The sequence below is a fragment of the Pimephales promelas genome, chromosome 22, assembly GCF_988280905.1.
Source record: "Pimephales promelas chromosome 22, fPimPro1.hap1.1, whole genome shotgun sequence".
NCBI lineage: Eukaryota > Metazoa > Chordata > Actinopteri > Cypriniformes > Leuciscidae > Pimephales > Pimephales promelas.
Genome location: NC_142790.1, coordinates 29,151,291 through 29,173,648, shown reverse-complemented (window position 1 = coordinate 29,173,648; position 22,358 = coordinate 29,151,291). Strand labels below are relative to the sequence as shown.

At 39.9% G+C, this 22,358-nt stretch overlaps 1 protein-coding gene across 1 annotated transcript; it reads right to left on the bottom strand.

Moving 5' to 3' along the window:
* Positions 1-3,705: 3,705 nt before the first annotated feature.
* Positions 3,706-20,726, bottom strand: LOC120467861 (myosin-7). The gene is made up of 37 exons (XM_089125998.1): positions 20,474-20,726; positions 19,269-19,412; positions 19,033-19,189; positions 18,880-18,907; positions 18,697-18,802; positions 18,503-18,595; positions 18,350-18,413; positions 17,953-18,051; positions 17,767-17,870; positions 16,783-16,921; positions 16,571-16,689; positions 16,336-16,485; positions 16,075-16,245; positions 15,674-15,983; positions 15,293-15,372; positions 14,952-15,157; positions 14,511-14,634; positions 14,259-14,395; positions 13,903-14,158; positions 13,564-13,806; positions 13,306-13,482; positions 13,081-13,226; positions 12,895-12,985; positions 12,426-12,815; positions 12,160-12,286; positions 9,215-9,333; positions 8,931-9,127; positions 8,659-8,842; positions 8,410-8,575; positions 8,020-8,144; positions 7,613-7,921; positions 7,321-7,524; positions 6,931-7,227; positions 6,703-6,807; positions 5,089-5,184; positions 4,170-4,304; positions 3,706-3,822 (listed from the first exon to the last, which is right to left on the bottom strand). Exons 1-37 carry the CDS (start codon positions 20,672-20,674, stop codon positions 3,802-3,804), a joined length of 5,820 nt encoding a protein of 1,939 aa, XP_088982124.1. The 5' UTR covers positions 20,675-20,726; the 3' UTR covers positions 3,706-3,801.
* Positions 20,727-22,358: the final 1,632 nt, after the last annotated feature.

Here is a 22,358-nt window from a genome sequence, read left to right as displayed (position 1 = left end):
CTGGAGGCGGCCAATACAAACCAGCACAGATTCGTCTACATAATAAGGAGCTTAAATTATTGTCACTATTATTAAATGTCATCTTGTTGTGTTGTTTGGTGCAAGAATTGATGAAAAATTAATATGCTGTATCTGGAATTTTTATTTCTAGAAAATATTCACATGATTAAAATCGCACCGTAATGTCACTCTTTACATTGTCGTGGTCTCGGCGCTGACTCAGCAGAACTGCGGATCGTACACACAAGTCTTGTACAGGACCATATAGGCATCTAAAGATTTATAAGCCCTGAGTTTCTCTTTACGATCACTTTCTCCATAAGGTAGGTGTAGAAGTCAGGCCACTCAACCAAGGTAACGTAACGTTAATCCTGTCAGGTCGTCCATGCATTGAGTGAGCGTGTAGGCGGCAACGGGTCGGCCAATCTGGTTCTGTCCATTAAAAATAACTTTTAGAAATAACAATCGCGGTCCTGGACACTGAGTGACCTTACACATTAAGATAAAATCGGATTTTCTCCAGTCATTGTTAAAAAACAAGCTAACAATCCTTGCTAACTAGCATTAGTGAAGCGGTCAGAGGGATCGTTCTGCCTCCAACTAAGCTCCGCCCACATAAAAACATCATCATGTTTACCAACTGAAAAGGGGTCTATTATGTGGAGATCTTCACAGTGAAGGAAAACACTTTTGAAATCTCTGTGTAAACAATGAGTGACGTACACGTGTGAGAGATCACTTCCAGGGCTTTCTGGTGCTTCTGCAGATAGTAATTGGACTTGACCGTGGTTACAAGAGGTAAAAACGATATAAATACTGTTCGTTTTCTCACACAAACCGCTCGTTTCGTGTCTTAGGCCATCAATGTGTACTTACATTTACGAGACATTAAATCAAGTTTAATTTGGACTTCTCTGTGCATGTTCTTTGAGGTGAACCCAGGGGGGACCCCATAAACCTCCATTATATGACTGACAGACAAGAACGGTTTGACCTAAAAATATCAAAATTGAAAATACTGTGGAAACAAAGACATCTTGGATGCCCTTGAGGTAAGCTAAAACATATCAAAAATTAATTTCAAAGTGAACTATACTTAAACATATTTCTATACAACATTAAATAAATTTGTAGGTCCTGATTATAACAACAATATTACTTTAATAATAGTAAAAAAAAATCAGTTATTTGTCATAGTTACTCTCCTAATGTTTACAGAGGTTAATATATTCTAAACACATGACATCAGTTACCGTTTCTGTGTATCAGTTAACATAAAGTTGCTTATAATGATTTTTTCTTAACAGAAAGAACAGGTCAAACTAACTGTCTTAGCCCCAGATCTGTTTCTAAACAGCGTTAATGTATTGTCAGCTCTACAGCATTGATTTGTTGTTGAGCCGTGTGAGCCATCACTCAAGACCTTTTGTGAGGTTTCTGGCCTACCTTGACCTCGTCCTTCAGTTATTCTGAACCCTCTCAACAAGCACCTTACTTAGTCTTAGCACTTGGGCAATCTATTCTAGGCCCCTCATCCTTTTACAGAGCCTCATTCTCAGCTGTCTATTTACTCTGGTTTATCAGCACTCATGAGCAAGAATGGAAGAAATGGGAGCAACCTTAAACGTCTAATAACGTTTGTAATCTGAGCTTCCTTTTGTCACTGGGTGCACTAAAATGGCCTTGCATCTGTTGGGTTAAATAGGAATCCATTGTGTCTCTACTTCCTTTTGTCTTCTGTTTCAATTCAATGATGCTAAAATAATAAAAGTCTGAAAACACATTCAATAATATGTGATTGAAAACATAATTATAATAAATAATAAATATAATAAAGTATAATAAAAAAATAATAAAATAAAATAATAAAATAAAATAAATATAATAAAATATAATAATAATAATAAATATAATAAAGTCTACTAGGGGGATGGTTTGGGGTGGGTTCCAGATTTCTATAGTTGCTTTGTATTTTTGTATTTCTTGACCTTAACAAAGGAAAGAAAACTCTAACAGTTGTTAAAAAAAAAAAGAAACGATAATTTAATTGTGGCCAAAACGTAAAGTTTTAGAATTTGGAAAATTTTAATTTAAATGAGTTCAAATAAGTATATGTGTCTACTTTTTTTCTATTTCTAGATCGCTAAAGTGAATCTGACATTGATCATGTGACTCCTTTGCATAGATGGTCAAAGTTTAAGTGTAAGCACATGATGCTCTTTGGAACGATCAAGCTTTGTTTGTCACTTCAAGTGCAGCTGCAAAAGAAATTCTAAAGATAAAAACGATGAGATAAAACCACTTTTATTTAAAAATATGTATTTTGAAAAATAAAAAAATATGCATTTAACTACTAGTCTCGGACTTTTTGAAACCATTGAATATTGTGTAATATTTTGGAATGGTTGCTCACCAAGTGACCCCCTCTGGTGATGGTAGCTGTAGCCAGACTTAGGGACAGCTAAGAGCAGGGATAGGCAATGTCGAGTTTTGCTCAAACACACCTGAACAAGGTAATCAGTGTCTTCAGGATTATTACGGTTACAGGCTGGCAAGTTTTTTGTGTTTTTCTTTTTTCTTTTTCTGGATTGGTACTAAGCTATGCAGGACACTCCAGGGCTGACGTTGCCTATCCCTGTCTTAGAGCATCTAGTAAACCAGGCTCAAATTTAGTGTGTGGTTGACATTTTGAAATATATAAATAACATTTTCTAACTTTTTTGTTTATGTTTCCAAATTAAATATGTATTTCATATTTCAGTGCAATTTTAGATATTGTATAAAAAATTACATTTAAAAAAAAATCCATAAAAATGCACTCTGACCAGTATGTGTTTTCTTAATGCACTGCATCATGTGCCCAGGCTAAAGGTTTAACGGATAGCCCCAGTGTTGTGCTTCAAAGCCTGTTGCTGTCCCTCAGAGAGCTGATCGAGGGGCCATACCCTTCAAGTTGTCTTGTTTACATTGCATTGTTTCCTTTACTTTAGCCCTGAGGACAAAGATAACCTGTTAAATTCCTTTGAGTGCCTCTGTTATAGAAGAGATCTGATAGTATGTAGGACATGTCTCATCTGTAGACATCCATCACTTGCATGAACTCTATGGCTCCTCTCACATATAGTAATGTGTGTGCTAAGCTTTATGAAGCTCTTAAAATAGCACTTGCCATACTTTCTCCATCCAGTGTTAATGAACCTCCTCCTTCCTGACTCCTCCTTTATTTAACAATTTCTGTTGGAGCCACTGCTTCATCTTGAGAAACAACAGGCACTTGTCACATCTCTCCTACCCTTCGAGTAGTTTTGTAATAGACTGTCCCTTGTCTGAAATGTGTTTTCTAGGTTTATTTCTATTGACAACCATTAGAAAAGGTAAGTCAACATCATGTTATCTACAGATTTTATTTAATTGTATTTATTTATTTGTTTCATGTACGTTAAGGCCCTGTTTGAACCTGTTTTAATAATGTCTGCTATGAGTTATTGTTATCTCAAGTTTTGTGATAATGACCTGCATAATTGTGGATTGTATTGCTGACATGTTATTTAGCTATCAATCCTCATAACTACATTAACCAGCACACCTAATCTTGACAAATGACAATTTATGTAGTGGTCTGCTAATGCCGGGGAAAAAAATGTTTTGTAAAGCGCACATAGTTTATACCATTAGTGACAATGACAATTTAGTTGTAAAATAACACAATGTGGCAGATGTTTAATTTGCACATTTTATTTATTCTATTTCTAGACTAATAGATTCAAAGTGGCACACAAGATTTTGAGAGATGGGAGAGCTTCATTCCTCATCATGTCCTTTCTGTTCAAAATAGAAAAAAAAGACAAAGCTGTAAGATTTGTTTATCTTATTAGAGAATATAATACATTTTGCTCATAAATATAATGTTTTAAAATTATTTTCCACATTTCCTTTCAAAATTTGATTGAACAGTAGGAAAATGGAGTTGCCATTAGCTCTGCTTCTCAAGGCTTTTTGAAGCAACATCATGTTATTTTCCACTTGAAAGTTATGAAATATTTTGTGGGTAGGTTTCCACAGTCAAATAGTTACTTAAAATTTGAGTTTGCTTTAGAGTTAATGTTAATGACAGTATGCACCACACCTGCCAAGTCCTTTAACATTTGTTTGAAACAACAAATACTTACCTTGGATCCAGTATCACGGCTCTTGGCTCTCAGTTTGTTGACCTGAGATTCAGCAATATCCGCCCTCTCCTCTGCCTCATCCAGCTCATGCTGTATCTTACGGAACTTGCCCAGATTGGCATTGGCCTGTTCCTCCTGTAAAAACATGAAGATATTTTCTCAAGTAATCCCAGGCAAAGAAACTAAGTCGCATTATTGGATACGCATCAAACTCTCATCAAGTTATTACTAACATTTAACTATGACTTTTGCCTCAATACTCTCCTAATTACTGCTTAATAATAGTTAGTTAATTGTTAAGTTTCAGTATTAGGTAGGATTAAGGGATGTAGAATATGGTCATGCAAAATAATGCATCAACCTTATTCATTAATTAAAGGGACTAAAATTTTGTGCAACTAATTTCAAACAAAGGTCGTTGAAGCAAATGTAGTTTATTCACCTGACATTGACATTTTAATAGCTTTTAACCCTTAAGTTGTGTTCGGATTTTCTTTTTCCCAAAAATGTTAATGTTATCGCCTTGTAGTAAAACTAACTGAATTCACTCAAATGGGGTATAACTACTTCCCAATTTATTTATTTTTCATAATATTTGTGCTTTGTTGGGATTTTTCCCTCACATTACACTTGTGGTGTTCCCGGTCAAAAATGACAGGCCTACAAAAAAAGCTTTTAAATATCTTGTGATGCTATATTATTACCAAATATTGGATTCAATCTTTTTGTCAACTCGTTTCTAACCCTTTTTGGCACTGATTGTTCGTAGCCCTCATTTATCTGACCGTATGCACCTCAGTCTTTATCTGTTTATCACACAAGGCCAGCCATTTTTGACTGGGAACACCAAATGTCTTTCAACACAGCATAAAGCATGATTAGATGCATACGTTTTTTTCTGAAATTATCTTAAACATACCGCCTCCTCAGCAGATCTCTTGTAGGATTTGACCTTCAGCTGGAGTTTGTCCACCAGATCCTGAAGACGTGCCAGATTCTTACGGTCCTCCTCAGTCTGCGTATAAAGTCAGGGTTGGGGAGTGACGGAATACATGTAACGTCGTTACGTAATCAGGTAACTGTAATTTTTTACAGTTATGTCAAAAAACAAAGTAATCACATTACAGTAAAAAAACATTTTGCAAAAAATGGGAATGCTATCAGAATTAAATGGTTTCAATTACAACTAAATAAATTAGTATTTAGTGATGCTGAAGGTGATATATTGACATTATAATGCTATATTGAAAGCTTGGATACCGGTTATATTCGTGGAGATATTCGTTGGGCCGCCAAATAAAAAAAACATTCTATTTAATTCCTTATGGGGTTGCAATCCGATGAGAAATAAATACTTAATGTGTTGATTTTTTATAAAGACACGGAATTCTCATTTCACAGTATAACACAATGAACTTGCGTTTTCATTCAAAGAAGTTATTTGCCTAGAGCAGCTTAATAACTTGATGGCTTTCTAAAAATTTTCACAATTACAAATAATTAACAATTAAAAAATTATTCTGATAAGAATGTGTAATCTTTCATCTGGCACTAATTTGCATACTCTCATTAAGCTACACAGTTGCGGGGTCCATCGTAAGCAGTGATGGAAGCAAAACTGATCCAAAATAAATTTCCAAAAGGATAATTAAAAACAAATAAGCAAGGAAAGAAAGAAAAGTACTGTGTGGGAGCATATTACTGAAATAGTTAACCAGGACGAATCAAGTGATGAGGCATGTGATATAAAACAGTCCTGCATCTATTTGACAATAAACTTATAAAGCCTATATCTAGCCTTTGCTTGGAATGAATGTATTTAATTTCTTGTGTGTGTGTGTGTGTGTGTGTGTGTGTGTTTTCAGGGAAGTTGCAATGATGGAAACAGTGACAATTGATGTTTTAAGGGAGTAAAGCCTGTGTTTAGGCTATTAAGGAGTTTTGCCAAAGAAGTAGGCTGCTTTTAAATTGACATTTAGCTATTTAAAGTAAAAGCTACTTTAAATAGCTAAATGTCAATTTAAAACCAGCCTACTTCAGTGTAATATGTTACCATATCAACATGCCTAAAACTGAGAATTAGAATTATTGTAATGTGACGATCTGGTGCAGATATCTAAATCAGAGAAAACCATACATTCGAGTGGGTAAAGTCAAATTCAGTTCAGCGCATCTAATTGCCAGCTGGTTCTGTTGCCAAACATGACTCACTCGAGCCACCTACTGGTGCTTGACCATCATTGTCATTAATATTGCTCGTTTTCTTTACGTTATTTACATATGTGACCTTAAAGGAATCCCAAAGTAATCAGATTACATTACATTATTTACTTTCACTGTGTGGTGCTTGAATTGCGTTACACTTTTTTTTAACTGTAATGTAATACTTTTTTTAAAGTAACCCTCCCAACTCTGTATATAGTCATACAGCATAAATTGACTATAATAGAGTCAATTTTATCATGCATAAATTGATTAATTGTTATAAAATCTTTCCATGATAAAAATATATTTTTGTGCCAAAGAAAGTGACCTGGTAGGTGAGCTCCTTGATGCGTCTCTCATATTTACGAACACCTTTCACAGACTCGCTCGCCTTTCTCTGTTCAAGCTCCACCTCATTTTCCAGTTCTCTCACCTAGAAAAATCCAAAACGATTTTAAACACACCAATTCTAAAGCCCTGGATACACATATTCATGAATAGCAACCAACACACAAATATAGAAAAATGCATTAAAAATAGAGTTTTAGAAACTTACCCTGGCCTCCAGTTTCTGGACCTGCTTCTTGCCTCCCTTCATGGCGATCTGCTCAGCCTCATCCAGACGGTGCTGCAGGTCCTTGATGGTCTGCTCCATGTTCTTCTTCATGCGCTCCAGATGAGCACTGGTGTCCTGCTCCTTCTTCAGCTCCTCTGCCATCATGGCAGCATCAGTGATGGCCTTCTTGGCTTTTTCCTCGGCATTCCTGCACTCCTGCACTGCCTCCTCAACCTCAGTCTGAAGCTGAGTATTATCCCCCTCCAGCTTCTTCTTCTGATTCAGCAGGCTGGTGTTCTGAACATGGACAATGTTGACATTCATGTAGTCTCTAGTTGATATTGATTCTAAGAATGGGGTTTTTATTTGTCTAATGCAGATGTGTCATACCTGAGAATGCAGGAGCTGAACTCTCTCACTGACATCCAGCAGTTCCTGCTCAGCCAGTTTCCTTCCTCTCTCAGTTTGTTCCACCAGGGATCTCAGCTCATCCAGTTCAGCCTGCTGCAGATTGTTGCGTCTCTCCACAATGGCGATGTTCTCTTTGAGATCATCATTACCACGAAGAGCGTCATCTAGTTGCAGTTGGGCATCCTGTGAAATAAAACTTTTACAGATTAAAAAACAGCAAAGCTATGTTCACCTAATCATTATAATATCTTGATTTGAAGATTGAACATACTTTGAGATGTCCATGAAGACCCTTGAGTTGCTTCTGGGCTTCTGATGCCTGTCTGTTAGCCTGGCTGAGCTGAATCTCCATCTCATTGAGGTCTCCCTCCATCTTCTTCTTCAGTCTGAGAGCTTCATTCCTGCTGCGAGTCTCTGATTCCAGTGAGCTTTGCAGGGTATCCACCATTCTCTGCTGGTTCCTCTTGGCTTGCTCCATCTCTTCATCTTTCTCAGCCAGCTTACGTTCAATATCAGCTTTGACCTGATTGAACTCCAGCTGAGCTCTAAGTATCTTTCCCTCTTCATGTTCAAGGGAACCCTGACAGATCATTTAATATAGTTATTTAAAAACATGTTCACTTATATTAACATAGCCTTACTTTAATCTTTTGAATAAAATTAGATATTTAGGTATACCTCAGCCTCCTCCAAAGCAGTTTGAATTTCAGCTTTTTCCTGCTCCAACTGTTTACGAATTTTCTCAAGCTCATGTATGTTTTTTCCACTCTCACCAATTTGTTCAGTGAGGTCAGCAATCTCCTCTGTTCATTAGGCAAGGTAATAATGGTTAATACAAGTTAAGATTTGTGTGATATTGATTTGGAGGAAAATATAAAAAGGTGTGCACATCCATAACCCAAATTAGGCTCAAGTGTAGGACAAAAAGACAACAATAAATGAACAAAGGGTGTTTTGCCTGATGATTAATACATTTTCGGAGCTGTAATTTCAATGTGCAAACAATTATTTTCTGTAAAGTTTATGAAATGTATGTGAAAGCCCAGATGACTAATAAATCAAGGGCACCTTGGAGGTTCTTGTTTTCTCTCTTCATAGTTTCCAAATGATCCAGAGACTCCTCATAAGAGTTCTTCAGTTTGAATAGTTCAGTACTCAGAGATCTGGCTTCCTTCTGGGAGCTTTCCAACTCGCTCTGAGACTCCTCGTATTTCTGCTTCCATTCAGCTAGGACCTGTTGAAAGAATCCGACTTTGATTACCATTGGAGCTGAATGAACACAAAGATTATTTATCTGTAAGGGTTTTATGCAATCACCTTGTCAAAGTTTCTTTGCTTCTTGTCCAGAGCAGCAGCAGCAGCATTGGATCTCTCCACATCCACCATGAGATCTTCAATCTCATTCTGCAGCCTGTGTTTGGTCTTCTCCAGAGAGGAGCATTTAGCATTGACAGCTTCCACAGCTTCTTCTGCATCTTGCAGACGTTGAGCAAGTTTCTTCCTACAAATATAACACAGAAGCATTACTTTAAAATGTTTTTTTTTTTTTTTTTACATATTTTTTTAATAAGATTGTAGGTTTTTCATACTTGGCATCCTCCAGCTCCTCAGTCCTCTGGATGGCATCAGTTTCATACTTGGTTCTCCACTGAGCCACTTCAGAGTTTGCCTTGGACAGACTACGCTGTAGCTCAGCCTTGGCTTCTTGCTCCTCCTCATATTGCTCCCTCAGCAGATCAGCATCATGACGAGAAGATTGAACTGCATGGGCCAGGGCATTCTTAGCCTGTGAGGATTAGGAATTTGCTGTTAACACTATACATTGGAATGCAAAGGACAGTTGGTAATAAATCCTTTAAAAAATAAACTATACCTTGATCTCCTCCTCTAGTTGTCTCTTGAGGTCTTCAATCTGCTGGGTGTAGGACTGCTTGCCTCTTGTTAGCTGAGAGACCAATGAATCCTTTTCTTCCAGCTGTCTAAAAAGCTCCCCTAGATAGAAGTATAACCAGTACATTACATAAAGTAGTGTGTGGTTGTCGCAGTTCTGTCACCCTTGTCTGGGTTTCTCTTGATTTAGTGACAGAGCTGTGCCACTCCTGGTTTGTCATGTGTTTGTTTAGTCTGGTCGGTTGTGAGCACATGGCTGTCATGTTATTTCCTTGTGCCATGTGCTCTCCTGTCTATTGTCTAACCCCGCCCATCTTGTTATCTCGTTATTGTTTTATTTCCCCCACCTGACTGCCTCGTTACCCTCTTATGTTTGTTCCCCTATTTAATCTCCCTGTGTTTGCAGTCCTGTGCTGGTTCGTTGTCCATGTTCCTAGTGTTTCCTGTATCCTGCCTGATTCTGTCTAGTTTTCCCCCACGAGGGAGTTTTTGTTGTAGTTTTGTTTTGTGTTATTTACTTAATAAATATACCCATTGTTTTGCACTTGAGTCCTCGCACCTAAATCCATCCGTTCCGTGACAGAACGAACCAGCCAAACTGAGGACTCAGCAAGCATGGGTATTTTCCTTTTCCCATCTCCCTGCCCCTCCGCTTATCCGATGGTGGAGAGACTCGACAAGCTCCTTTCACTGCGGCAAGGGGAAAGCAGTGTGAAGGAGCTTGCCTTCAAGTTCCTGTATTTTGCGGAGGGGCTCAACATTGGTGACACAGTGCTTAAGGATAGATTCAACACCAGCCTTAAGGAGCCTGTTCCTGCCTGGGAGATGGGAATGCTGGGGACACTATCATTCTGGCAGTTTGTGGGGTACGTTTACCATCGCGGATCCAGTGCAGACTGGGAGGGTGGTCTTCCGCCACTTGGGCCACCTCCCACTGACCTCACAAACTGCCATGTCCCCGGTCCTCCGATGACCCCTTTGGGGAGAGGGAGGAGGAAGAAAGGGTGTGACCCATCAGCCTCCTATCCAGTGGAGGCTGAAGGAGCTGCAGCACCCCCAGAGGCAGTTACTTTCTCATCGCCCCGCCAGCGCAGGAGGAGGAGGGCTCCTGATGCTTCCCTTCGGCCGGTGGTCCAGGAGGACCCAACTTCGACGGTCTCAAGGCCAGTAGTCCAGAAGGACCCGACTTTGGCGCTCCCAAGCCCGGGGATCCAGGAGGACCCGACTTCAGTGGTCCCAAGTCCGGTGATCCAGAAGGATCCGACTGCAGTGGTCCCAGAGCTGTCCTCTCTCCCTGCAGTGCTCTCAGAGGTGGCCAAGAAGCTCGTAGCACCAACACGCTCACGTAGACGGGGGAGGAGAGCTTCCGGCCAACTACAGGGTCCGGAGATGTTTCCGAAGCCTGCAGCCGACTCCTCGAAGCCCCTAGTAAAGCCTGCAGTTGAACCTCTGAAGCCTCCAGTGAAGTCTGCAGTCGAACCACCGATGCTTCCAGTGAAACCTGCAGCTGAACCCTCGAAGCCTCCAGGGAGGCCTGCAGCCGCGCCCAAGCGCCTCGCCCTGCCGGCGCCGCCCAAGCGCCTCGCCCTGCCGGCGCCGCCCAAGCGCCTCGCTCTGCCGGCGCCACCCAAGCGCTTCTCCCTGCCGGCGCCGCCCAAGCTCCTGGCCCTGCCGGCACCGGTCATGTTACAATTCAAGCCCGAATCTGTTCACGTTGTTCCTGCCATACAAGAGACTGTTCACCTCAGTTCTGCCGAGCCAGAGACCGCTCCCACCAGGTCAGCCATGCCAGTGTTTCCTAACAAGGTAGCCGCTGCCAAGCCGGGGTCTTTGGACAGTATGGTCGCTACCGAACCAACTTCTCCAGACGATATGGCCATGTCTGTTTCTGAGCCGGTGTCTTTTCCTGATCCGGGTTCTGTACCTGAACTGGTGTCTGCGCCTGAACTGCCTGGTCCACCCTGGCCACCTGAACTGCCTTGTCCGTCCTGGCCACCAGAATTGCCTGGTCCGCCTTGGCCACCTGAACTGCCTGATTCACCCTGGCCACCTGAACTGCCTTGTCCGTCCTGGCCACCAGAATTGCCTGATCCGTCCTGGCCACCTGAACTGCCTGGTTCACCCTGGCTGCCTGAACTGCCTGCTCCGCCATGGCCGCCTGAACTGCCTGCTCCGCCCTGGTTCTCAGTGAGGAATCCAGACCCGCCTGAGTCTCCCTGGTCCGTCCCGCCGGCACCACCCTGGTCCTCAGCCAGGAATGCAGACCCGCCCGTCCCTCCCTGGCTCAACCCTCCCGTCCCTCCCCTCTCTGTGTATGTGTTCTGATCTGCTTGTCTTGTCTGCTGTTTGGTCTAACACATTGGATGTTCCTGTCTTGTTTTTGGTGTCCCTCCTTGGGAACGCCAGGTGGCGTCCCTTTGAGGGGGGGTAGTGTCACAGTTCTGTCACCCTTGTCTGGGTTTCTCTTGATTTAGTGACAGAGCTGTGCCACTCCTGGTTTGTCATGTGTTTGTTTAGTCTGGTCGGTTGTGAGCACATGGCTGTCATGTTATTTCCTTGTGCCATGTGCTCTCCTGTCTATTGTCTAACCCCGCCCATCTTGTTATCTCGTTATTGTTTTATTTCCCCCACCTGACTGCCTCGTTACCCTCTTATGTTTGTTCCCCTATTTAATCTCCCTGTGTTTGCAGTCCTGTGCTGGTTCGTTGTCCATGTTCCTAGTGTTTCCTGTATCCTGCCTGATTCTGTCTAGTTTTCCCCCACGAGGGAGTTTTTGTTGTAGTTTTGTTTTGTGTTATTTACTTAATAAATATACCCATTGTTTTGCACTTGAGTCCTCGCACCTAAATCCATCCGTTCCGTGACAGTGGTCTTGTGCATTTGTCTAACAATACACAGGATTAAGTATTTCCTCATCAGAGTACATACCATTTTCAGTTTGTAGCTTAGCTTTTTGCATGGTAAAATCATTGATGCTGCGTGTTCCTTCTTCGTATTTTGTTCTGTATTCAGACATCTGGTCCTCAAGGGTCCTGCACATTTTCTCCAAGTTTGCCTGTATAAGTTTTAAATAAGAAAGAAAAAAAGTTAAAGGCAAACATTGAATGAATAAGCAGTTATGGCATTCTTCCTAAGAACACCTGAAGTGAGGAAAACCAATTAAAAATTATGATTTGGAAACAAGAATTCATCACCTTGGACTTTGCAAGCTGCTCCATGTTGGAGACCACATCGTCCAGTTCCAGTCTGAGTTCACTCTTCTCTTTCTCCAGCTTCTGCTTCACTCTCTGGAGGTTGTCAATCTGCTCCCCCAGATCAGCCACACTGTCAGCATGTTTCTTCCTCAGTGTAGCCGCAGTGGACTCATGTTGCAGAGTGGACTCTTCAAGGTCTCTGCGCAGTTTCTGGAACTCAGCTTCACGTTTCTTGTTCATCTCAATCTGGGCAGCAGTGGCTCCACCAGCCTCCTCCAACCTCTCACTGATCTCCTCCAGTTCTCTGGACAGATCAGCTCTCTGTTTCTCAACTTTAGCACGAGCAGCTCTCTCAGCCTCCAGCTCTTCCTCAAGCTCTTCAATTCGGGCCTGGAAATGTGAGGAAAGCCAAAGTTGAATTAGACAGAATTCCTAATTGTCTACATTTTTTAAGAATCATACATTTTACCTGCAACTCCTTCAGTTTCTTCTGGAGTTGGGCTGCCATTGCCTGCTCATCTTCAATCTTGCTACTGAGCTGGTTGATCTCAAAATCCTTCCTGTGTTGCAGAACATATTTGATTAAAAGTATTAATAAGGATTCAGATTGTGAGCTGTATTCTTGAATAATGATTGCACCCTCTGGAAAACACACTTTTTAATCCTCTCTTCCATTTGCTGTTTGTCATTTTCCAGATCCATTACGCTCTCTTGGGTCAACTTTAAGTCTCCCTCGAGCTTCCTCTTTGCCCTCTCCAGATCCATACGAAGCTTCTTTTCCTGTTCCAGGGAACCCTCAAGCTGGAAGGACAATATTTTGTTTAGCATTGTAAATGTCACCCTTTTCATTTACAATAGAAATGTTAAGAATACTTCTCACATCATCCACTTGTTGCTCCAGCTTGGCTTTGGCTTTGGTGAGTGTGTTGACTTTGTCTTCCTCACTCTGGAGGTCATCCAGCGTTTGCTGATGGGCCTCCTGAAGAGCTTTCTTCTCCTTGGTCAGCTTAGCGATGATCTCATCCAAAGCTGCCATCTCTTCTGTCAGGTTTTTAACCTGTAGAAATGTGTCATTGCATCAAGGGAATCTTAACTCACCATTATAGCATCACTAACAGGTTCAGTGCTGAAAACTGACCTTATTCTCAGTGGCATGTTTCTCTTTCTCCACTTTGGCCAGAGTGAGCTCAAGATCATCAATGTCCTTCTTGAGCTCAGAGCATTCATCCTCCAGCTTTCGTTTCTTTGCAGTCAGCTCAGAATTCATCTCCTCTTCATCCTCCAGTCTCTCAGTCATTTCTTTGACTTTGGCCTCGAGCTGGATCTTATTCTTGATCAGACCCTCACATCTCTCCTCAGCATCACAAAGATTATCTTGCTCCTGTTTACAGGTACAAAAAATGACATATGTCTTTGAATAATTAAATCAAAAGGATAGTTGTATTTTATTCATGAATTCATAAAATCATAATCTTACAGCTTGGACTTGGAGTTGCAGGTCATTCTTCTCTTGGAGAAGGGAAACCATCTTTTCCTCAAGCTCTTTTCTGCGGGCTTCAGATTTGGCATAAGCCTCCTTCAACTTCAGGAATTCTTCCTTCATGTTGGCCATTTCTTTCTCCGACTCAGCAGATCTCAGCAGAGGCTTGATCTTGAAGTAGAGCTTCATCCAGGGCCAATTCTTGACACCCATGAAGGCACGTACATTCCACTGGATCACGAGCAAGGCATCTCTGTAATATGACACAAAAAATATATATATAATTCATTTAAAATGTACTAGTGGAATTATTTTGGAATTTAATAGCCTAACGCGTGTGATCAACAACCTACCTGCGTTCAACAATTTTTTGGAACTCAAGTCTTGCGAGATGACCACGAGCTCTAGCCTGGATATTTGTGATGATGAGAGCAAGACGATCATCTCGCATCTCTTCAAGAGTACCCAGCAGACCAGCCTTGAAGAACACCTTAGGGAGTAAAAAGGGTTTCTTATTTAGCCTTACATTGCACAAGACATAATTACATGCACTTGTTTTTGTATTTAAACTCTTACAACCTGAATTAGATCATCTACTAGGGTACCTTTGTATGTCCAAATCTGTACTGTTGGTGATCGATTTCCAAAGAGCCTAATAATTTCTCAGCTCCTTTCCTGCTGTCAATGAACTGACCTTCTGGGATGGCAGCAGGGTTAAGGATACGGTATCTGTTGTTGAATAAAGTGTAAAACCATCTTCATTTTGTTTCTGACAATAATAATATGCCATTTAAAAAAAAGTATCGTACTGTAAAACAAAGGGGTCAAGAAATGTCCCAAAACCCATATGACTTTTTGTGTGAATCATTATTTTCAGCAATTTGTCCAAAGACCCAAGTAAATCACAAAACCAAATGAACAAAACATTCTGAATGGGAATAATATTCAATATGAATATTTGCAAAAAATCTACTCTGGTTGTATTATTTGTGGATGTTTTTGACCCAAGTGTGACTTTGATGTCTTGTATTCATAAATGAATGTACCTCTGCTTGAAATCTCCATACAGGATCCTGTTGGGGAATCCCTTCCTGCAGATCCTGATGCCCTCCAGCACACCGTTACAGCGCAGCTGGTGCATGACCAGAGGATTCTCCATCGCCCCAGGAGTCTTGGTCTCATTGGGGATGATGCAGCGCACAAAGTGAGGGTGAGTTGACCTTAAGTTGGTCATCAGCTTGTTCAGGTTCTCCTGTGGATAGACATTATCCATGAATCTGACCATTTATGTATTTTAGATTATGCTATTTAAAGAAAATTAGAAACCAAGCTATACTAAATAATACAGTTCATTATGAATCAGCCTGGAAACCACTCTATATTTTACCCTGTGGAGGGCAGACACTGTCTGAAAAGAAGAGCCCTTTTTCTTCTTCTCCTTTCCTTTGCCACCTCCTCCCTCTGCTGCTGTTGAAAGAAAAAAATTCTTAAAATAAACCTTGCAATCCTTACTTGTCTCAATTAGATGCTTTTGCACCATCAGGCCAAACCATTCTCATTGCTTAACCGTTTAGGACCTGCATGGTTACACATTTGGCTAAGCATGCAGAAGCTTAGCCAAACATGCTGATAATTCCAGGTCGAGAATGGTTTGTAAGTGTGCTGTGTTGAACCATGCTCAAGTGGAAATATAATTGGAACCATTCCTTGCCATTTTTCCAGAACCATTTGGCCCGACTGTTGAAAAATGGCTAATGATTTGACACACCTGAGTCAGCGCCAGCATAATTAGCAAACAGCTGAGACAGAAGTTTCATGGTGGACTTCTGATAGAGGCCAACAACAGTCTCATTAAGAGGGTCCTTGTTCTTCACCAGCCAGTTATTGATGTTGTAATCCACAGTGCCAGCGTAGTGAACCAGGGAGAAATGAGCCTCTGGTTTTCCCTTGACAATCCTGGGCTTCTGGAAGTTGTTGGATTTCCCCAAGTGATTGTCATAAAGCTTAGCTTTAAATGTTGCATCACTGGCTTTGGGGAACATGCACTCCTCTTCAAGGATGGACATGATACCCATGGGCTAGCAAACAATAGATTAAAGGGTTTCAAATTAGCTTAGCAGTATTGATCCAATACCTGAGAGATTTAAAAATTCAAATTTAAAAACTCACTTTTTCAATGAGATCAATACAAGCCTGCAAGTCCATGCCAAAGTCAATGAACTCCCAATCAATGCCCTCCTTCTTGTATTCCTCTTGCTCCAGCACAAACATGTGGTGGTTGAAGAACTGCTGCAACTTCTCATTAGTGAAGTTGATGCACAGCTGCTCAAAGGTGTTGAACTGCAGGTGGAATATAACGTATAATCACAATGGCAAAGTAACAAAGAACCAAAGGTCTTTAACAACAATAATCAGGTGATTTCAGCTTACATCAAAGATCTCAAATCCAGCGATGTCCAGCACACCAATGAAGTACTGGCGAGGCTGTTTGGTGTCCAGGGATTGGTTGATTCTCACAACCATCCAGAGGAACATCTTCTCATACACTGACTTTGCCAGAGCTCCAATAGAGTAGTACACCTGTCCGATAGACATTAAAATGTTACCGGATAATGTGTTTTTATGGTTATGTGAACAGTATGTTATTTCATGATGTAGTCTCCACCTGCTGGACATTCTGTCCCTTGGTGACCCACTCATTTCCTACTTTGACTCTTGGGTGGCACAGAGCCTTGATGAGATCAGCAGAGTTCAGGCCCATCAGATATGCAACTTTGTCAGCATCTGTCATCAATTAAAGAAGATGGTTGATGGTAATGAATCTTCTATTAACCACTAACTGTATGCATTATGTCAGCATTTTATCCTAATACTGACCCTCAGTCCCATCAGCCTCGGCCTGTTCCTCTCTTTGCTTCTGCTTGAACTTCATGTTGCCGTAGTGCATGACAGAACCAGTCAGCTTGTAGATGCTGTTCTTCTCCTCTTGGGTGAAGCCCAACACATCAAATGCTTCCTACAGCAAATTAATTTAACATGATAAATGTGTCATATTCTTGTACTTTCAGTAAAAATGAATCTTTAAGGGCCAGTTGTTCAAAACATTTAATCTGGGTCAAAATGATCCGGATTTGGAAATCCCATTTTTTCCTATCCAGGATCAGGTCTTACTTTTATGCCGGTTTTTCAAAGCAGCATTTGACTGGATCACCCTGATCCAGACACACAGTTTTCAAGATTACCAAATCCGGATTACCAGTGCTCTAAATGGGACAACATATCACAATGTGGGCTACCAGCTATGTAAAGAACAGGTAGAAGAGCCAACATGGGGTCACTGTAAGTGTTTCTTATTTTGAGACAAAAAACAAATGGGGACAAGATAATTTTTATTTTATTTTTACTTTACTACTAAATAGCTTAATTGTTAGCCTATGTCTAATTTATCACTTTTACAACGGTTGCACAAATCAAGTGCAAAATATAAATAAAAGTATATACACTAAATGATACAAATGGATTATTTGACCAATTTTAAAGTTTTACTACACTTTCTTCCTGAAATCCACCTTGAAATCCTACCCCCTGTTGGGATCAGGATAATCCTGTTTTTTTGGATCAAAGTTATCCAAATCCCACTGACAAGTTTTGAACAGCACAAACTGAAGGTTTGATCCAGATTAAAACTAGGATTGGATTCCCTGATCTAATCTGATTTCAGATTCCTTTTGAACAACCCATTTTCAAGATTTGATCCAATCCGATAACCAAAATCCGATCAGCTTACCTTTGAACAACTGGCCCTAAAATATAAGATCAAAATGTATTCATGGTAATTTGTAGCTATTTCAGATAACACACGTCAGTGGCCATCAGCTCATCGGCATCAACGATAGAGGCCACTTGTGTCTCTCCTTGAGAGATGAAGGCGTAATCATAGGGGTTTGCTGTGATCAGCAGCATCTCTGAGAGACAGGACACAGAGCACTTAGACATCATGTTATAATGCATTTTCAAGCAAAATTATAGATGTTTATAGATGCTCACCTAAAAGTTCTGGTTTCTTCTGAGACAGGATCTGGTAGAAGATGTGGTAGTCTCTCTCAGCCTTGAGCTGGAAAGTCACACGAGACTTCTCCAAAAGGTCTGTTCGTAGAATTCACAAAATAAGCATTGAATCTAAAATTGGACATTCCATAGACTTATTTTGTTTTATATACAGCTAATGGTAAATGCAATAAACTATTTGAAAATTTATATTATTAAATGGATTGTATTATGTTGCAGATGCAAATAAATACGTTCCCAAATGTCCCAGATTTAACTAACTTCTGGGTACAAATTTGTCACAAAATATGCTAATCCCTAAAGTAGGTACACACACACACAAATCACTGAATATGCCTCTTAAAAGATAAATCAGTAAATTAAAGATCTTTCTTACAAGTCTCAATGTCCGCAGATGCTAGCTTGCCGCTGGCAGCAAAATGGATTCGGATAAACTTGCCCTGTTCGAAAGAGGATATTGTCTTTAATTGCTGTGGAACAAAATCTACAAAATGATAATTATTTGTAACTTCAATCATTGTCCACTCACAAAGCGAGAAGAGTTGTCATTCCTGATGGTCTTGGCATTCCCAAAAGCCTCGAGAGCAGGATTACACTGGATGATTTGATCCTCCAGAGTACCCTAGAAAACACAATATTAGAAATGTGTTTATGGTGAATGACAAATAAAACAAAACGACACTCCAATAATTTTGTGTTTGAGTTCAGATCTCCTCTGTTTACCTTCTTTTCACTGGTGTCCTTCTTTGAAGGACTAGCAGCAGCAATGCTCGCAAAGTACTGAATGACTCTCTTGGTGTTCACAGTCTTTCCAGCACCAGATTCTCCACTGTCAACAGAAAGCAATCTTAGGCAGAGCATACTATACATTGTCTTTGCAGCCAATTAAAAAGAATATGTTCTTACGTGATAAGAATTGACTGGTTTTCTCTATCTGCAAAATAAAAGCAATGTTTTGTTAGAAAATGGATTTCATGGATATTGGTTATTTATTTCTCCAGCAATGTAATATGAATGCAGTAACAATTTGTATAATTACTGTATGTTCATTAGACGCACCTGACAGCATGTACTGATATCCATTGTCAGAGATGGAGAAGATGTGAGGAGGAGCTTCACTCCTCTTCTTGCCTCTGTAAGCAACAACGACTTCCTGGTTGTACACTGGCAGCCACTTGTAGGGGTTCACAGTGACACAGAAGAGCCCAGAGTAGGTCTGTAAGAGATTCACAGAAGGTTTAGATCTGCTCATGCAAGATAAAGAGAACATGTGAGTGTTTTAAGACTCGACTCACGTAGATCATCCAGGCTGCGTAACGCTCTTTGAGGTTAAACAGCACAGCGGGCTCGTGCAGGAAGGTGAACATCGCCATGTCCTCGATTTTATCGAACTTTGGCGGGTTCTGGGGGTGAACATCAGCCTCCTTCACAGTGACTGTCTGTGGGAACATGAGATTTTTGTCAAAATCTATGCATATTCATTTATGTGCACCATGTTTTCATTTATGTTTATTTAAGCAGATTATTATCCAAAATAACTTAAAAATGAGAATAATAGTTATATCATTAGAATGCATTAGATGGTGATGAGAAAAAAAAACTCAGACAATGATGCATTTCAATCAAATGATTCAAATACATAATTTCAGAAAATGCAACATTATTATGTTTTTATATGACGTCATACCACTGCGTTGCCATGGCGCGAAATGCAAATGGAGGGCAGGAAGTGATTTGCTGTATTTAGAAAGCACTTTAACAAACTCAAATGCCTATGTTTTGCGTTGTTTATCGTTACTTAAATCGATCAAACCACAAGGAGTTTTTATCGTGTACCAAAAGTTGTTGTTCATAAGGGAGGAAATGCAAGAAATTGACCCAAAAAACTGAAAAAACGGCTTACAAACCAACGTCTGCCATCTGGAGGAGCCGAATGGGGAAAATGCCCGTGTGTGTAACGTTAGTGATCACTTCGTCAAAGGTGAGTTAATACAACTTAAGTGGCTATGTTTTTGTAACGTGTAATGTTTCCGAACTTTGCAAAGTCAAAGTATTTCTGCAAGACGAGTTAGTTGCTGATATCTACTGCCTCGATGGCTGGAAAATCTTTCAGTTCAGTTGAAAAATCGCTCCTCTTCATAACGTAAGGATCACGTCTAACATATGTTTAATTTTTTGTTTATTTCTTTCTCTTGTAATAGCGTGTAAAGTAGTACAATACGGACTTTCCTCCATCTCGTCCATTGCGCACTTCACTCCCTGCCCTCCATCTGAATTCCGCGCATCATCATAATCACGTGACTGAAACCCAGCTATTGTTATTTTCCTTTTTGTAATTATTCATTAGTTATTCCAAAATAAATCAGCCCTTATTTTAAACTTGCGAGTTCATAACTAGTCTCTCATTTAACAAAATGAATTAAACCACTGTAAGTTACAGCTATAGTTAAGAACCATCTGATTAATCACAATGCCACTGCTTACACTTATTAAAACTCACCGTTCCCTTTGAAGTCTCACATGTGACTTTATCACCATCTCGGCTGATAATAGATGCCTTGAGATACTCCTCTTCAGCATCAGGAACAAAACATTCTTTCTTCATGTCGAAGGGGCGCGTTTGGGCCTCCAGTCGCTCCTTGTCTGATTTCCTGAGGAACGGAGCAGCAGCTCCAAACTCCGCCATCTGAGCATCCCCCATTGTTCACCCTTCTGTCGGATTTCACAAAAACTTTATTTGACACAATAGTAATGTATGAAGTGACATGACTAGTACACATTCGGTTTCAAATCATTTTAAGTAAATGAACAATACCCTGTTGAGCAAGATTGAAGTGTACTCACTTTTGCTGTTGTGGTTTCCAGAGACTAATGGTTCAAAGATCTAGTTCCACACAAAAGAAAGAAAATTATGTCAACAATGTCAAGTGATACTATACAATTAGTAAAGAACTCTTTGATTCAAAGTTCATTTCTAATATGTGTATAAATCAATGTGCCTTCCAACTTACCGCACAAAAAGAAAGATAATGATGACACAATTGAAAACATGTCCTCCTCTTTTTATAATGCAATTGTTCTCTAAATATGGTAGTTGGCATCACACAAAGCTTCCAGCTCGCTCAGTTTGGTCTGGAAGGACGGGTTGGGTATGCTGGGTAGAGGTGGGGGGCAGTTTATTGTGGCATGGAATATCTTTCCTGTCAGGCTCAGAGTTAATAATGGTTATTGAGTATCAAAAATAAATGTTAGAAAAATATTGAAATATCACAAACCCACTGTATGCCTGAAACACATTAAAGAATTGAATAAGATATAAAAGGGTCTGTTGCAACAAATTTAATTAAAAATAAAACATAAAATACCTGACTCTTTCAAATACTGATCACTACAACATCATAGTTTGCGTTTAACAACGATTCTGTAAAATAGTATTTACCTTAATACTTAATTTGTAACTCAATAAAAGATTATTGTTAAATATCCATAACATACGATGAAAGCATATTCTGTGGACTGCTATTAAAACATTTATAAGGTTATTCGGTAACACTTTACAATAAGGTCTGTTAGTTAACTACATTAGTTAATATGAACTGCACATATACAGCATTTATTGATCTTTGTTAATGTTAATTTCAACATTTACTAATATTTTATTTAAATCTTGTTAACATTAGTTAATGCACCGTGAACTAACATGAACAAACAATGAACAGCTGTATTTTTATTAACTAACGTTAACAAAGATGAACAAATACAGTAACAAATGTATTGCTCATGGTTAGTTCATGTTAGTTAATACATTAACTAATGTTAACTAATGAACCTTATTGTAAAGTGTTACCGGTTATTCATATTAGGATAATGACCCATCATACCATTGATCAGCTCTACCAATCTTGATTGTCTTTTTTCATGAATAAACAAACACTTGATTGATCTTGATTGATACTGTGAAGCAGCTTTGATACAATCTGTATTGTGAAAAGCGCTAAATAAATATATTTGACTTGACTTGACTTGATAAGATTACAAAATGTAAGTAAATGGCCTGGACTAACTTTGGATAATCTGCAGTTCTTTCTCTTGTATAGAGGTTCATCACTGATGCTGTTCCTGTGGTTTCCACTAGAGGCCTCACCGGATTAACAGTTATTGAATGAGCTTGGACAAGGTCAGTGTCTTGCTGGTGTGAATATTTCAGTTTGTCCTGTATTAGTAATGGATCATTTGTCTTCTTCGCTGTACTCTTGACATTCTTATTGAGTGCCTCTTCTTGATTGAGAGGAGCAGCTTGCATGATCTACCCGAGTACATCCATTATTGGAGAGCAAATGAACTTTCTGAACTTTTCTGCTCACTACTTTTGTATAAATAAATAC

What these genes read in the sequence shown, in the direction of transcription:
- LOC120467861 (XM_089125998.1), bottom strand. Translation starts at nt 20,674, where the DNA reads ATGGGGGATGCTCAGATGGCGGAGTTTGGAGCTGCTGCTCCGTTCCTC. An exon ending in AGGGACAGAATGTCCAGCAG is followed by an intron (nt 16,486 to 16,570) that starts GTGGAGACTACA and finishes TCTATCGGACAG; the next exon opens with GTGTACTACTCTATTGGAGC. An exon ending in ACAGATTTGGACATACAAAG is followed by an intron (nt 14,396 to 14,510) that starts GTACCCTAGTAG and finishes TTACTCCCTAAG; the next exon opens with GTGTTCTTCAAGGCTGGTCT.